Genomic DNA, 18,542 nt, shown 5'->3' on the forward strand with positions numbered 1-18,542 from the left:
GAAGGATGTGGAAACTATAGAAAGGGAGCAGGAGATTCACAAGGATTGGGTAGCATGCCTTATAAGAATAGGTTGAGTAAACTCAGCCTATTCTCCTAGGAGCGGCAGAGGATGAGAGGTGACCTGATAGAGGTGTATAAGATGATGAGAGGCATTGATTGTGTGGATAGTCAAGAGACTTTTTCCCCAGGGCTGAAATGGTTAACATGAGAGGGCCCAGTTTTAAGATGCTTGGGAGTAGGTTCAGAGGAGATGACAGGAGTAAGTGATTTTTAAAAAAATGCAGATAGTGGTAAGTGTGTGAAATGGGCCGCCAGCAACTGTGGTGAAGGCGGATACAATGGTGTCTTTTAAGAGGCTCCTGGACAGGTACATGGAGCTTAGAAACATAGAGGGCCATGGGTAACCCTAGGTAATTTCTAAAGCAAGTATACGTTCGGCACAGCATTGTGGGCCAAAGGGGCTGTATTGTGCTGTAGGTTTTCTATGTTTCTATAGAGCAGGGGACAGCATTATAGAAGTGTTTGAAATTATGAGACATAGACTAGATGGATGGTAACAGTGTATTTCCAAGGCAGAGGAGCCCAAAACAAAATGCACAAGTTTAGTTGGGAAGGAGATGCTTTAGAAGGGCCATGAGAGGCAACTTTTTCATGCAGTGGAATGTGCTGCCAGATAAAGTGGTTGTGGTAGGGTAATAGATCTGTAAAGTACCAAAAGGAACAATAATAAAGAGGGAGAAAAAGCTTGCATTGACAGGGCCATAACTTTCTGAAGAAAATTCAGTAATGTTAGATCATGCTGGATGTTGGGACTGATGGCTTTGTTGCAAAGTTTGTAGATGAAGGTAGCTGGAGGGGCAGGTAGATTTGAGGAAGTAGTGAGGCTACTGAATTACTTAGATTATGAGAATGGCAAAGAAATGGCAGATGGAATACAGTGTCGGGAAGTGTATGGTCATGAAGTTTGGTAAAAGAAATGAAAGGATAGACTATTTTCTAAATAGAGAGAAAATACCAAAACTGAGGTGCAAAGGGACTTGGGAGTCCTTGTGCAGGATTCCCTAAAGATTAATTTGCAGGTTGAGTCTGTGCTGAGGAAGGCAAATGCAATACTAGTATTCACTTTGAGAGGACTAGAATATAAAAGCAAGGATGTAATGTTAAGACTTTGTAAAGCACTCGTGAGGCCTCACTTGGAGTACTGTGAGCAGGTTTGGGTCCCTTATCTTAGAAAGGATGTGCTGAAACTGGAGAGGGTTCAAAGGAAGTTCATGTAAATGATTCCAGGCTTGACACATGAAGAGCGTCTGATGGCTCTGAGCCTGTATTCACTGGAATTCAGAAGAATGAGGGGTGACCTCACTGAAACCTATCAAATGGTGAAAGACCTTGATAGAATGGATGTGGAGAAGAGGTTTCCTATGGTGGGAGAGTCTAAGACCAGAGGACACAGCCTCAGAATAGAGGGGCATCCATTTAGAACAGAGATGAGGAGGAATTTCTTTAGTTAGAGGTGATGAACCTGTAGAATTATTTGCCAATAGGCAGCTGTGGGGGCCAAGTTTATGTTTATTTAAGGCAGAGGATGATAGATTCTTGGTTGCTCAGAGCGTGAAGAGATGTGGGGAGAAGGCAAGAGACTGGGGCTCAGGGGAAGATTGGATCAGCCATGATGAAATGGTGGAACAGACGCGATGGGCAAAATGGCCTAATTCTACTCCTATATCTTATGGTTTTATTAGGATTAAAATGTGAGGAAATTTCACTTTACAGTTAATAAAAATTCTTTCACCCTTGTAGTGCAGTCACTGCTGCAATCTAAGTAACAATAATCCATGAATAATAACAATATTAACAATATATTTATAGAGCACTTTTCACAAATGATGTAATACAAAGTGCTCTACAATGGCATGAAGTGCAAACATGAAAATAATGACAAAATGTTAGTTAACTGCAAGGTTAAATAAATGGATTTTGATTTGGAGTTCTAAAGTGTCAACAGAGTCTCCATCCCTTAAGTATTAGGTATTGAGTTCCATAGCATAGGAGCATAGGTCAAAAAAGCTGACCTGCTAATGATGAACTGTACTGTTTGATTAAAAACAAAGGACAAAGAGCAGACGAACCTGAAAGGAAACTGCAAAATGCAAGTGCTGTAAAGGGAAAACTCCTGTTCACACAGGAATGAAGTGCTGCATTTTAAAAATGAAAAAGAAAAACCAGCTATGCTTACCTGAAAATGTGTTATCTGCAAACCGTAGTAGAAGACTACTTTTCCCTACACCTGTAACACAGAGCAGAACAATCAAGAGATGCATCCTTGATCAAACACACATCTTATAGAATGAGATGCAACTCTATATGTGCGATTTCTTCACGTGGAAACTGATATTTCACTCTGCATTGAATTATGACCATAGGAAGCTGCATATTTAATACACCAGAACGGCATTATTTATATGCATATACACTCAGCACCCACTGTAATGGACCTCTTGTACCTGACAAAGTGGCCACTGAAACAGAAGGTCTCCTGATATGTGGGGCAGACTTAAATTTACAATTACAATTAAAATTACTCTTCCAATAAAAAAAAATTATGAAACAAAATCCTTACACAAGTAAGTTAATATACTTTTTGAGGATGCCTAATTGATATATGGAGGGACCTTTTCCCCAACAGAAGGTATTACACGCATTATTCTGCCCCCCATTCTGTAGATACAGGAATAGACTATTTCATAACATTTGGAAAAGACAAAGACAAAATAAACACCTGTGGAATTGGGACAATAGATGTAAATGACCATGCACCTATATATCTGTTGATTTTTACCTACAACCAAAGAATACTATTTGGAAACTAAATTCAAGTCTACTCAATGATCCCTACTTTAAGGAACAAATTAAAAAAGAAATTGGTCTTTACTTAGAATTCAATGATAAAGGAGAGGTTTCACCTCCCATTCTATGGGATACTCTGAAGGCTGTCTTAAGAGGGAAAATTATAGCATTATCTTCATAAGAAGCAAATAAGGAATAAACATTAGAGGAATTGCAAAATAGGCTGAAGGAACTAGAAAAAAAACAAATTGAATTTGGCACAGGATACATTAGAGGAAATTTAAAAATTAGGAATTAAATTAATAGTTTGGCTACGCAAGAAATCAGGAAAAATTTAATGTTTCTGAAACAGAGACATTAGAAAGAGGATCTAAGTCTATGAAAATACTGGCGTGGAAACTGAAAAAAAAAAGCAGAAAATACAATTCATAGAATGAGGAATCCAAAAACAAAAATGATAAAAAATAAGCTAAGTGAATTTCAAGAAGCTTTAGAAGTGTTTTACAAAACTCTATACTCCAAAGTTCCGGGGGAAGCATAACCCAAATTGACACCTTCCTGAATTCTCTAGTCACCCATTTTAAGCAGAGAACAAAATAGAACGATGACTGCTGACATAACTGAACATGAACTATAAGTAGGCTTAAATTAAGTAAGTCACCAGGATCAGATGGGTATATGGCAGAGTGGTACAAAGAATTTAAAAATGAGTTCATTCCTGTCTTACTCCCCACACTGAACTGGGCTCCAAAAAAAAGGCACAAATGCCACCCAGCTGGAAGGACGCGATAATCTCAGCTATAACCGAAAAAAGGCAAGGATAAAATGGAATGTGGGTCATTTAGACCAATATCCGTTCTTTTCTTTCTTTTTCAATCTTTTTATTAAATTTCATATATAAAAAAAAACAACACAAAATAATGAATAGATTACAGATTCAATAAACTTGAGATTACATTAGTAATAGGATAATAATATCCTATTAAAACATCCATCAACAAAAGGTACATAAATCAATCAAGTCTATATAAATATATATGAAAAAAAAACAAAAATAATCGTCGAAAAAAGAAGAAAAAAAAATTGAAATTATATATGAGAAAAAATATATATTGAAAAAAAATACTAAACTAAAACTAACATGGGCAATAATAGCACTTTATAAATATATAAAGGTGTCAAGAAAAGAACTCCAGAACTCCATACCTGAACAAGTATAAGTAGAGAAAAGGATCTGAAATAAGCCAAATTAATTCATATGAAAGTGTCGAATAAATGGTCCCCAGGTTTCTTCAAATTTAATTGAAGAATCAAAGATAGTGCTTCTGATTTTTTCCAAACTCAGATAAGAAATAGTTTGGGAGAACCACTGAAATGTAGTAGGAGGATTTACTTCTTTCCAGTTTTGTAATATAGACCTTTTGGCAATTAATGTTACAAAGGCAATCATTCGTCTGATTGAAGGGGAAAGCTGATTGCCATCTTCATTTGGTATACCGAAAATTGCAGTAATAAAATGGGGTTGTAAATCGATATTCCATACTGAGGAAATGACATCAAAAATGTCCTTCCAATAGTTATGTAAAGTGGGACATGTCCAAAACATGTGAGTCAATGAAGCCACTTCTAAGTGACATCTGTCACACTGAGGATTAATATGCGAATAAAATCGGGCAAGTTTATCTTTAGACATATAAGCTCTATGTATAATTTTAAATTGTATTAAAGCATGTTTAGCACAAATAGAGGAGGAATTAACCATTTGTAAAATTTTTTCCCATTTATCTGTTGATATATTACATCGAAGTTCTTTTTCCCAAATATCCGTTCTTAATGTAGATTATTTACCTCCATCATGGCCAAACAATTAGAAGAGTTTCTACCCATACTGATACACAAGGATCAGACAGGTTTTATACAACACCAAACAGATGACAATATACAAAGGACACTTCAAATTATGGATCATAAATGAAAAAATAAAATTGAAGCAATAGTGATAAGCGTGGACACTGAAAAGGCATTTGATTTGGTTAATTGGAATTTTCTTTACAGAGTTTTACATAGATTTGGCACAACTATTAAAACTATACAGGCACTATATGACAACCCTACTGCTAGGATTAAAATCATTGGATATTTATCAAATAGTTTTACCCTAGAAAGGGGCAAGAGACAGGGTTGTTCATGGTCACTGCTACTCTTCACATTATATCTGGAACCAGTATCTCAATACATCAAACAAAATGATGTATGAGGAATTACTATGAAAGGAACAGAGAATAAATTGGCCTGTAACGCAGATGACACTTTGATCCATCTAGGGCAACCAACATACTCTTTATCTAAATTAATGCAATCCTTTGAACAATATGGTCAATTATCAGGATACAAGATCAACATAGATAAAACCCAATTACTTTCATATAACTATAGCCCACCAAGAGAAATTGAAAGTAGGTATCTCTGGGCATGGTAAACAGAGTCTTTCAAATATTTGGGCATCATTATGCCAAAAGATTTGGCAAAATTATCAGAATGCAATTATCAGCCTATATATATAAAAAATTAAGGAAGCTATAACAAGATGGCACCTAATTCTTTTTTTCAGTCTCAGTTCAAGGATTGAATCTTTTAAAATAAATATACTGCCCAGACTATAATATCTCTTTCAGAACCTGCCAATAGAGATTAATCAAAATCAATTCAATGAATGAAACAAAATGTTATCAAGATATATATGGCAAGGTAAAAGGCCTAGAGTTCGTCTCAAAATTTTGTAATTAGCCAACCTTCTCTTAGAGATTATTATTTTGCAGCACAGTTGAGAGCTGTGATATGTTGGTGCAACCCATCATATGATGCTCAATGGAAAAACATTGAAGAGGGGATACAGGCAATTTTGGCTAATGATAACCTACAAAAGGTACAGAAATACTATTGATAATCCATGGGTGAAATGGACTCTTAAATATGGAAAGTTATTATAAAGGAATATAAACCAGAGGGAGATATTGCAATTCTGAAATGATGTGCATATGACTCAGATTTTACACCAAATAAACTGGATGCTAGATTTAAGGACTGGACAGCTAAAGGAATAACAGTTCTTGGCAATATAATGAAAGAAGGAACACTGTTTGGTGTTGAAATGCTTGAAGAGGAACACTTACTAGAAAAACAAGACTTTTATCGGTATTTACAGATGCAACAGTATGTTAATAGGATGGTTAAAAATGTAACCAAGGCAAGTACATGTTTGATAGAGCTATTTAGAAAAGCATATAATTCAGATAACAATAGTAGAATCGTTTCAAGTATGTTTAAGTGTTTGTCAAATCTTAAAACACATTCGACTTCATACATTAAAACAAAATGGGAGAAGGAAGGAGGGATAATTATATCTGAGGAAGAATGGACACTAATATGGAGTAGCAATGGAAGTTACCTCACAGAAATGTAGAGAGTTCAGATGGAAAAACTTGATAAGATATATTTTATTACACCCTCTCAGAAATCCCATTATGATAGTTACCTTTCTGTTTACTGGAGAAATTGTGGAAATCAAAATGCAAACCCTTATCATATTTTCGGGGAATGCCCCGTTATCAAAGACTGTTGGAGTGGGATACAGAATGCCCTACAAGACATCTTTAAATGTGAAGTACCCTTAGAAATTAAGACCATATATTTTGGGTATATACCTCAAGAATGGTTGAAAAGAGATGTATTTAATGAATATACTGCTGGTGGCTGGTAAAAAGACTCTTATCAGGAGATGGTTATCACAGGACAGTCAAACTTTAAACGCATGGATGGAAATTACAATGGATATTTACAAAATAGAGAAGATAACAGCATCTGTTAATCATAAATTTGAACAATTTGATTCATACTGGGGAAAATGGTTTAACTACATAACACCTCATAGAGCAAACACGAGGAAATCTGCAGATGCTGGAAATTCAAACAACACACACAAAATGCTGGTAGAACACAGCAGGCCAGGCAGCATCTATAGGGAGAAGCGCTGTCGACGTTTCGGGCCGAGACCCTTCGTCAGATAATACCTCATAGGCTGGATTTTATTCTCACTAATCAATGAATATGTTGTTTTAAAAAAAGGATCACTCCCTGCTTGTATGTAGTTTTCTCCTTTTGCTTGTTCTTTCCTTCCTCTCTTTTCTAAGTTGATACCTCAGGTAAATATTACGTGTAGATTTGTGGCAAATATGACTATATGATATATATGTACAATATCTGAAATACATCTCATGGAAATGTTTGCTTAATGATGAATAAAAAATAAATTACAAAAAAAAACAAAGTGGCCACTGAGAGCAAATTCATGGTCTTGTACTGCTGTAGCCCATTCACTTCAAGATTTGACAAGTTGTGCATTCAGAGATGCTCTTCTGCACACCACTGTTTTAACTCAAGGTTATTTGAGTTTCTGTCACCCTCCTGTCAGCTTGAACCAGTCTGGTCAGTCTCTTCTGACCTCTGTCATTAACAAGGCATTTTCACCCACATTACTGCCACACACTGGATGTTTTTTTTTGGTTTTTTTGCACAATCCTAAATAAACTCTACCGACTGTTGAGCATGAAAATCCCAGGAGATCAGTTTTCAAACCACCCCATCAGGAACCAACAATCATTCCATAGTCAAAGAATCACATAGCTTCCCATTCTGATGTTTGGTCTGAACAACAACTGAGTCTCTCGACAAGTCTGAACGCTTTTATTCATTAAGTTGCTGCCAAATGATTAGCTGATTAGATATTGGCATTAGCGAGGTGTCCATATGTGCCTAGTAAAGTGGATGCTGAATGTATACAAGTACAATTTCTAGAAAAATAAGTATATAACACTTCACCATCAGCAACAAGTCCTTTAACAAGATGAATAAAGTTTAATTTTTGGATGACTTCCACAGGGCAAGCAGTGCTAAGAAAGCAGAGATTTAACCACAGACAAGAGACAATGCACATCAGCTCCAAACTGACAGGCAGCGGGTGTTATAAACTAAAATGGATTTTAAAGGCAAGCACAACATGGATGACTGCTTTTAGCCTTGAAACAAGCAGGATTTAAAAAAAAAATTAAGATAAAAACCAGCCAATTACCTCAGCTACAAAATGTATCCCACACAAACAAAATGGCATGGTCACATTTAGTAAACCAAAATAAATTGTTTCAATCTTATAGTGATTAGTAATTTGGTCCTATAACTGTTCACAGGAGAAAAATTATTTCCTCAAGTTCAAGGACAAACAATATGATCCCAATTATTAATGTGGGAAACTGTCTTTCCAACTCACGCATCAACATTTAAACCAGGAACAGGAAGGAAAATGGGTTCTACACGAGCTGGAAAGGAACTAAGGTATTAGAACTGAGGATATATAAATTAAGAATGACTTTATTTAAGGGTAATCTAGGAGGGCCAGAAAGGTAAGAGTGGCAGGAAATTCAAAGAGACACAAAAACAAGTAATTGTTCTAAACCAAACACCAATTGGAAATACTCATGTCCATAAAGATTAGCTTAGTGGATACAGCCCAGTCCATCACAGGAAAAGCCATCTCCACCACTAAGCACATCTACAAGGACTGCTGCCACAAGAAAACAGCATCCATTAAGGACTCCACCATCCAGGTGACACTCTGGTCTTGTTGCTGCCATTCGGAAGGAGGTATAAGAGCCTTAAGTCCAACATTACAAGGTTCAGGAACAATTTCCCTTCAATGATCATGCTCCTAAACCAGTGTGGATAACTTCACTCACCCCAAAACTGAACAGTTTCTAAAAACTATGGACTCACTTTCAAAGACTCTACAACTCATGTTCCATTTACTTATTCATTATTTTTATTTTTGCATTTGCACACTTTGTCTTCTTTTGCACATCGGTTACAGGTCCATCTTGTATAGTAGTTTTCCATTGATTCTATTGTGTTTTTTTTGTATCTACTGTGAATACTGCAAGAAAATAAATCTCAGGGGAAAATATGGTGACATACACTTACTTTGAATGTTATGGGAATAAGGTTGAAGTCAGAAATTACAGTGCAAGGGAGACATTGAAGACTGAAGTCAGCTGCCCAAGTAAGCATTCTTCACCTAAAGGTATACGAAACAAATTGAATAAACAGCAGGCACAAATTTACATGCTTGATACCATCTGTGAGAACAGTGATGGTTGCAAAACAGTCAGGACTGAGAAATAAGTATTGCAGGCTTACAGTTTACAGGAAGAATATTAGAAAAGTAACAATAAAAGTAAAATCAAGCATACAATGACTTCATTGAAAAGGAAGAAGTAGAAGAGTGAATATCAAGGTAGAATTAATAATTATTTAATATTGTAGTGGAGGTTACATGTACCCCTTGGTAGCATCTTCGTAGATTGGATGTACAAGGTGAAAATCAGACTTCTTTATGGCAAAAGAAAAGTTGCTTTATTTAGGTATTTTAATTTCCATATCATATCATTTGAGCACACCAGCTCATGACAAAGACAGCAAATCAAAGAGTAAAGAACAAAGGTTCTAAGGCTAACTTTTTTAGATTAAGAGATGAGTTAGCAAAAGTGGACTGCATCAGCTATTTTAGGGTCAACACAAGGCATTGATGGAGGAGATTCAAGGGTTCAGGGCAAGAATGTTTCCCAGAAAGAGAGTTGATTGCGGAATCTAGATGGACGACTAAGAGGCAGAGGTGAAGATAAGGCAAAGAAAAGAAGCGTACATCAGACACCACACAAAGCTGGAAAGCTTCATACAGTACAAGAGTAATTAAAATGGAGATTGACAAAAAGGCAAAATCTGGTGTGAAAAAACTGGCATATAAAATTAAAGAAAATTCAAAAAACAAAGAATAGAGCCCTTTAGCGACTTAAAAAGCAAGGAGATTGGAGGATGTGGACAATCTTTTTAATGAAGTTTTTTTATGAGGGGTAAATGAATCTGATGTTGTAATTGTGGCAAAGAGTGAAACATCATAAATGAGAAAGTATTAAAATATATCTCAGCCTATTAGAAGAACAAGAGATGAAATAGTGAAGGACGAATAAATCTATCAAATTATTCCCAGGCTATAACACTGCTGACATAGAATCATTGCTTAAATAAAGAGGAAATTATATACTAAGGAGTTAACAAGTTAATTTAACTCACATCTTGGGAAGACTGTTGGAATCCATTCTAAGCTACAGGTGTAAACTTTTCTTTAGAAAGGCACAGATCAAAGACAGCATTTTTTAAACCAGTGTGATTGTTTGTCAAAGAAAGACTGATCAATTTAAATAAATTAATTGAAGTAGTAACATGGAGAATCAGTACTTTTGAAACAGTCTATGTAGATTTCAACAAGACTCTTGACAAGATCCTGTTTGGCAGTCTGATTAAAGGAATAAAGGACCATTGTATTGTAGAGATTGGCAAATTACATCTAATGATGGCTCAGTGCAGGAGGCAAAGGATAATGGCAGACAGATGTTTTCATGATTGGTATGGGCACAATGTTCAAAACTTAGTCCCTTGCTCTTTGTGGTTTATTAATGATTTACACCAAAATGTTAGGGCAAGATGATGAAATTTGAAGATCACACCCAGTAACTGACAGTCAGAAGGAAAGCTTTAGACTTGAAGGGAAATGCTTTAGTGATTTTGGCACAAAAATGGCAGATGTAATTTAATGCAGAAGAGTGTGAAGTAATGCATTTGGGATGGTTGCAACAAGGTGGGCAAAGATACTGAGGTGAGGAACACTAAAGTACAAGTGCACAGATTCCTAAAAGGCAGAACAAATAGTGGTTAGAGAAAACATACAAAATACTACCCTCTATTTACTAGTATGATTGGCACTCCATCACCGGCACACACTAGTTGCACTGTGTTCCATCTAATAAAATGCAGTGCAATTGTTTCTCTAAACTACCCTGACAGCTCCTGCCAAACTTGTGACTTCTGCTGAGAACAAGGGCTTCAGTGGCACAGGAACATCAGCTGTAAGGCTCATATCACCCTGGAATCACTATTCCTTGTCACTCTCTCTGAATCTTAGAACTTCTCAATAGCACCATGGGAGCATCTTCATAAGGACTCAAGTAGGTGTTTTACCACATCTAGCAGCAATTAAGAACGTACAATAAACTGAAGTCTTTCCACAAATTCCAACATCACAAAAGCAAAAGAATAGCAAATTGATAGAATAAATAAGGTTATGACGGAACTAAAGATCAGTTAGACCATCGCTCATGCAGTGTGTACAGTTCTGGTCACCAATTCACAGGAGACTCATGATTGCAGTGAAGGGGTTCCAGACGAGACATCTCCACTAGTAACTATGACAGATAAGCCATAGACCTGGTACTGCAAGGTGGCATCAGGGTAGGAAGCTCTTCTGAGATCAACACAGACATGATGGCTGAAAGCCTATTTTGTCAATATTCTCGAGAGGAGGTTCAGAATAATATCCAGTGACAGTATGTTCCAGAGCTAACAGACTACACAGGATTTAATAATGAATACTGAGTCAGAACGATGTTAACAATGCTTGAACATTAGTTATCATAAAATGATGGGAGTTAAGGTTCCCAAACATATTTTTCCTGCATCTGCTGTCATGAGAGGTGTGGTTTATTCTGCCACCTGCTTCTCTGGTCTAATTATAAAAACAGAAAGAAAACATTTTTAAAAATATTATAACTGCATCCCACTTCTAATTTTACCACAGCACACAAAGTGGTGTCTGAGTTTGAAAACGTAATTGACAGAGCTTAATGTACTGTTTGGAAGGGAAAACCATTAAGCCATTAAGATTTTAGATTGAGGCAAGATTAACTATAATGCACTAAAGCAGACTGACCAGACTAAACTATGCAAATTTGCTAATGGATAAGACGACAGATGATCAGTCGGAGGTGTTGCAGAGAACTAAAATGTGACATACAGACAATTTGGCTTGGCAAGATAACTTTTCTGATCACATCATGGAGTCAAACAACATGGAAACAGGCCTATTGACTCAAGGTCTACCAACCACCTACTTAAAGACTAATCCTACACACAGACACAGAATGCTGGAGGAGGCAGTGTTTATGGAAAAGAGTTAACAGGCAATGTGGACAGATTGACTGGTATCAGAAGATAGTGTACATATACCAGTATTTCCCTGGTTGGCAAAATGCAACTTTTCAAATATATTTAAATAAATTGGGTGAAGGAACTATAGCAAGTTTGCTCATGGCACTAAGTAGGAAAATAAATTGTGAAGACAAAAGGAAGCTATAGATAGGTTGAGTAAGCAGACAAATATCAGTTTGTTAGCAAAGATTAAAAAAAAACCTACTACTTAGATGCTAGGAGATCAGAGATCTCTGAGATGCTGATGGACCTAGGTGTCATAGTTCAGTATTCAAGTACAGCAAGTAATTGAGAAAGCCATCAAAATGTTATTGGCTAATGCTATGAGGCCTAAATATAGAGTACTGATGAGTTCTTATCTGAATGACAGTTAAGTGTATTAGTCTCATCATTTAAGAAAGGGTATAAATGCTTTGGAAGCAGTTCAAAAAGGTTTGTCATACTATTAGGCAGAATGGATGGAATCCTTTATGAGGAAAGTGTGAATAGACTAGGCTGTACCCACTGAAATTTAGAAGGATTAAGAGAAGGTTTGATTGAAACATGCAAGATTCTGAGGGACCTTAACACAGTGAATGAGAAAAGGATGTTTCTTCTTGTGAAAAAGTTGGAACTAAGGATCACTATGGATACAATGCACAATAGACAATACGAAATCAGGTTCCCCATGCAAGGCTCATTCACAAAGCAAGGAGACATGGGATCTAAGGAGACCTTGCTTTGTGGATCCAGAATTGGCTTTCCCACAGAAGGAAAAGGGAGGTTGCAGATGGTTTGTATTCTACATGGAGGTTGGTGACCAATGGTATTCTGCAGGGATCTCTTCTGGGACCCCGCCTCTGTGATTTTTATAAGTTACCGGGATGAAGAAGTTGAAGGGTGGGTTGGTAAGTTGGTTGACAATGTGGTCAGTCTGGAGGGGTGTCAGGGTGTCAGTGGGACACAGTAGGGTGAAAAACTGGGCTGAGAAGTGGAAGATGGAGTTCAACACAGACAAGTGAAGTGGTTCATTTTGGTAGCTTGAATTTGAAAACAGAATATAATATTAATGGTAAGACTCTTGACAGTGTGGAGGACCTGAGAGGTCTTGGGGTCTGTGTTCAAGGGACACTCAAAGCTGCTGTGCAAGTTGAGGGTGTTGTTAAGAAGGTGGATGGTGTGTTGGCATTCATCAAACCATGGGACTGAGTTCAAGAGCCATGAGGTATCGTTACAACTATAAAAGACCTCAGTCAGACCCCACTTGGAGTACTGTGTTCAGTTAGACAATAGACAATAGGTGCAGAAGTAGACCATTCGGCCCCTCGAATCTGCACCGTCAACTCACTACAGGAAGGCTGTAGAATCTATAGAGAGAGTACAGAGGAGATTTACAACGATGTTGCTTGGATTGGAAAGCGTGCCTTATAAGAATAGGTTGAGTGAACTTGGCCTTTTCTCCTTGGAGTGACAGAGAATGAGCGGTGACCTGATAGAGACGTACAAGATGATGACAGGCATTGATCGTGTGAATAGCTAAAGGCTTTTTTCCCCAGGGCTGAAATGGCTAACACGAGGGGGCATAGCTTTAAGATGTGTGGAAGTAGGTACAAGGGGATATCAGAGGCAAGTTTTTCCACACAGCGAGTGGTGGGTGCATGGAGTGCACTGCCGGCAACTGTGGTGGAGGCAGATACAATAGGGTCTTTTAGGAGATGCTTATATAGGCACATGGAGCTTAGAAAAATAGAGGCTGTGCGGAGGGTAATTCTAGGCAGCTTCTACAGTAGATTACATGTTTAGCACAACATTGTGGGCTGAAGGGCTTGTAATGCGCTGTAGATTTCTATGTCCTATGCCACGATCTCACAGAATGGTAGAAAGCCTAGAGGCAAAATGGCCTACTCTTACAATGGAGACAGCAATAACGATTTCACTGAACAACTCATAGATCCTGCTGCACTGAGAAAGGAGGCCTTGCCGAGTGTGATAAGTGCAAACTTTCTTTTAGTTAAACATGCCAAGCAGTCATCTTGAACAATGTAAGCTCCAATGAAATACTCTGAAATGTAGTCTCTGCTGCTATGATCTTAATTGCTGATGTGACTTGTGTTCAACTGTGTATTATCAGCTTGTGTGCATTAAAGAGACAGGTTACTTAATATTCAGCACATTTAAGCATGCTCACAATATAATGAATACCAGCCGATAGCTCAACATACTGATAAAACTTTAGGGATATTAAATTTGATGCAGAAGCCACCCAAACATCTTTGGTTTCAATATTTTTTTTTAAACAGACTTATGTCTAGTCAGAAATGTATTAATAGTTTGCTTATAAACATTGAATCTTAAATTAGGTTTTTCCTCTAGCTTCTAACTCTAAAGACTTCAGAATCAGGTTTAATATCACTGTCATATGCAGCAAATTCTGTTGTTTTGCAGCAGTGGTACATTCTAATACATAATAATAAAAACTATAAATTACAATAAGTAGAGCAAAGAGCGAAAAGGGAAAAAAGTAGTAAGGTCATGGTTCATGGGTTCATTGTCCAGTCAGAAATCTGTTGGTGAAGAGGAAGCTGCCCCTGTGACATTGAGTGGGTGTCTTTAGGCCTCTGCATCTCCTCCATAACAGCAGCAATGAGAATTGGGCATGTCCTGGGCAATGGGAGTCTTTAACGATGGATGTTGACTTTTTGAGTCATCAATCGCCTTTTGAAGATGTCCTCAACACCAGGAAGACGTGCCCATGATGGAACTGACTGAGTTTAGAACTTTCTGCAGGTTTTTCTGATCCTGTGCAGGGGTCCCTCCATACCAAACAGCAATGCAACCAGTTAGAATGCCCTCCACGGTACTTTTGTAGAAATTTGAGTTTCTTTGGTGACATACCAATTCTCCTCAAATTCCTAATGAAATATAGCCGCCATCATGCCTTCTTTGTAATTACATCAATATGTTGGGCCCAGGATAGATCTTCAAGATGCTGACACACAGAAATTTGAAACTGTTCATCCTTCCATTGTTGATCCCTCGATGAGGGATGTGTGTTCCCAACTTCCCCTTCCTGAAGACCATAATCAGTTCCTTGGTCTTACTGATGTGGAGTACAAAGTTGTTGTTGCGACACCACTTATCTATCTCGCTCCTGTATGCCTCTCATCACCATCTGAAATTCTGTAAACAATAGTTGTGTTGTTGGCAAATTTACTGATGGCATTTGAGCTGTGCAGGACAGGGATTCCCAACCTTTATGAGTCACAGACCCCTACCATTAACCGAGTGGTCTGTGGACTGCAGGTTGGGAACCCTGGTGTACAGGGTGTATAACAGTGGGCTAAGCAATGCATCCCTGAAGTGCGCCAGAGTTGACTGTCAGCAAGGAGAAGATGTAATTTTTGATCCACACAGACTATGGTCTCTGGTGAGGAAGTCAAGGATCCAGCTCCAGAAGGAGGTACAGAGGCCCAGGTTTTGGAGCTTGTTGACTAAAAGTGAGGATATGATTGCGTTGAATGCTGAGTTGTGATCAATGTACAGGAGCCTGATGTAACGTATTCAATCAACTTTTAGGTTGAAAGATTGCTTGCTCCAAACCACAAGAAAAATCTTCCATATAGCAATGTATAAATACTACAGCAAGTACCATACCCTTCCTTAGAGATATTCCCACAGTATTTAAGCAGGAGGGAAAGGTTACTCAGGAGCACAGTCTGCGTGTGTCGGAGCTTCCCAATATCTTCAGTAATTTAAGCAATACTCTTCTCCAAAATACTTCAGTCATAATAATGTACTGTTCTCATACTCAACCAACTATTTATTATTTACAAGTATGTTAACAGTGTTCGTTTGACAATAGATAAACAATGAAAATATTTAAAATACTTCCAATAAATGTACATTCCACTGAGAAATAAAAATTCATCAGGAAAAGCTCTAGTTAGCCACAGCATTTAAGGATAACATTAAATCAAAAGCTGACAACGTTCCCAAGAAAATCAGCATGCCTTAAATTTCAGGTTTAATAAATACCAGTGATGTTGGAAAACTAAGAGGGAGAATTTAGAATATGAAAGCAAGTTAGAAAATAAATAGCTTCTATTAGTTTGATAGGCAATAATAGTAGCAAAGATAAATGTGAGTTCCTTTGAGAAAGAGGCAGGAGAAATTACGATAATAAAAACTCCTCTCCAGCCCTTTACTTTTCCCATCTACCCGGCTATCACGTTCTAGCTATCCTTCTTGCCCTCCCTTAAATTTTTATTCTGGTGTTTTCCCCCTTCCTTTCCTGAAGAAGTGTTTCAGCCCAAAATATCAACTGTTTGTTTATTTCACAAATGCTGCCTGACCTGCTGAGTTCCTCCAGCATTTTGTATATGAGGCATCAGGGATTGTCAAGAAGCTGTTTACTTGGGCTACATTGTTTAACCCCATGTTTATAACATGAGTCTATTGTCATTACCTTAAAGTGGCAGATGAAGAGATATGCATTTACTCACTAACCCAGAGGGCAGTGTATACTCAATGAATATACTGAAATCTATAAACAATAGAGTTTTATGGACTCACAGCACAGGAATGTGGATGAAGTATGGAACTACTCATGGGCTTATTGAATGGTGCTGCAGATTATGTGCTTGTTATGGACTAGTCATGATCATACTTTCTCAACCGGGGATCACTACAGAATAGAATCTTAGCAGCACCATACTCATTGTGGTCAAGAGCAGGATATCTTGACATTACTCACTCTACTGACTCTCCGTCCTACTCAAAGACTTTCCACTATCTGTAATGCACTTTAGTAAGGTGATGGAACATTCTCCATTTGCCAAACAGCACACAAACTCAACAATACACAGGAGAGCTGTCCAACTGACCAGCACCCCAATCAATGACTTCCTGCAGACCCAGCACGGTGGCTGCTGAACATACCACCAACAATATACACTGCAGCTGTGTCTTCGATAGCACAACCCAAGCTAGAAGCACTCGAAAAGCAGGTGCATGGGAACGTGCAAGGTCCTCTTAAGCCGTATACCATACAGATTTGGGAAATGTATCACCATCCTAGGTCTACATAGTCAAACAGCATTCCCTAAAGGACGTGGGCTGCCTTCACCATGGGATCAACAGCAGTTCAGTGTAACTCCCCTCCAGTTTCTTAAGGGTAATCAGAGAAGGACAAATGGGTCTTTCCAATCGTCCAAATCCTTTAAAAAGTGATCCAAAAAATTCCCTACTGTACATAAATCTTTCTCACTTTATCTATTCTGCTGCTAAGAGGCTCAAATAACAAACATGGCCAGACAATGGGTAGATTTCTTGCTAGCATGCAATGTTCAGAGGCTGAGCGTGTTTACATTTTAAAAACAGACATCATAAATATAAGGCAGATACTGAAAATTCTAATAATTGTCTCTGGAAAAACACTTTTACTCAGTGCAATCACAACATTGACCGAGAGTGAAATAGGGAAGAATAGAAGAATATGCTGACAGCATGAGAAAGGGTGCCAGGAAGAGCAAAAACGATAACAAAGACTAGTTGGAATGGGCTGCTTGGATGCAGTAGATTACGTTTTGATCATATTTGTTGTATTGACTACTTAAAATTCTTTTCTAGATATTCAAGAAATAGAGCAAGTGAACCTCATTTTAACACTCACAGAGAACCTGTCATTGGATTCATCATCGTGTGCTGTGTGATAAGATGTAGGCAATCATGGTCTCATGACCACTGGCAATTTTTTCTACAGGACTGATTTGCCATTGCCTTCTACTACAGACAGACAGACATACTTTATTGATCCTGAGGGAAATTGGGTTTCGTTACAGCTGCACCAACCAAGAATGGTGTAGAAATATAGCAATATAAAACCATAAATAATTAAATAATAAGAAGTTAATCACGCCAAGTGGAAATAAGTCCAGGACCAGCCTATTGGCTCAGGGTGTCAGGGTGGCTCAGGGAAGAGTTGTAAAGTTTGATGGCCACAGGCAGGAATGACTTCCTATTACCTTAAGGTAGGTGACCTCAATACTCTTCAGAGGTTCTCTGCCTGGCATCAGTGATAACCAGGATGTGATATCCACCGCCTGCTTCCATCCTGATCTGGGTGGGGGGGGGGGTGTACCTTACTCCTCCTGTAGTAGAGTTGTTTCTCCACCCTGCCACCCATCCCATCATTGAATTAGGGTGTAGAATTGTAATTTTTCTTATAGCTCACATTTTTATATAATCTTTTATATAGTATGCATGCAATTTAGTGAATTTTCCAGCAATTACAGTAGTTACTTCTGTATTTTTCTAGAAGTTTCTTAGTTTTCTGTAGCAGATGTTACACCACTTGAATCTGGCTATTTTATAGGTGAATTGTTATCATTGGGTTTGGTTATCTCTAGTCTGAGTACAAGATGACCACAACTGCTTTTTCCTTTGTTGTTTTTAGTTTTTTTAACATTTAGTAAAACAATTGTAAGCAACAAGTTTTATGCTTCAGGCCTGACTTCTGAAGATCACAAAAGCATCAGGATCTAACGGTTCGATTTTGCATTGAAT

At 37.8% G+C, this 18,542-nt stretch overlaps 1 protein-coding gene across 1 annotated transcript in view; it reads right to left on the reverse strand.

The window, feature by feature from the left end:
- rab35b (RAB35, member RAS oncogene family b) overlaps nt 1-18,542 on the reverse strand; it is a 97,363-nt gene that overhangs the window by 61,553 nt on the left and 17,268 nt on the right. The window contains exon 2 of the mRNA XM_059983221.1: nt 2,239-2,289. Coding sequence (XP_059839204.1) covers nt 2,239-2,289 — 51 coding nt within the window. The remainder of the gene's footprint in view (nt 1-2,238; nt 2,290-18,542) is intronic.

The sequence above is a fragment of the Hypanus sabinus genome, chromosome 10, assembly GCF_030144855.1.
Source record: "Hypanus sabinus isolate sHypSab1 chromosome 10, sHypSab1.hap1, whole genome shotgun sequence".
Taxonomy (NCBI): domain Eukaryota; kingdom Metazoa; phylum Chordata; class Chondrichthyes; order Myliobatiformes; family Dasyatidae; genus Hypanus; species Hypanus sabinus.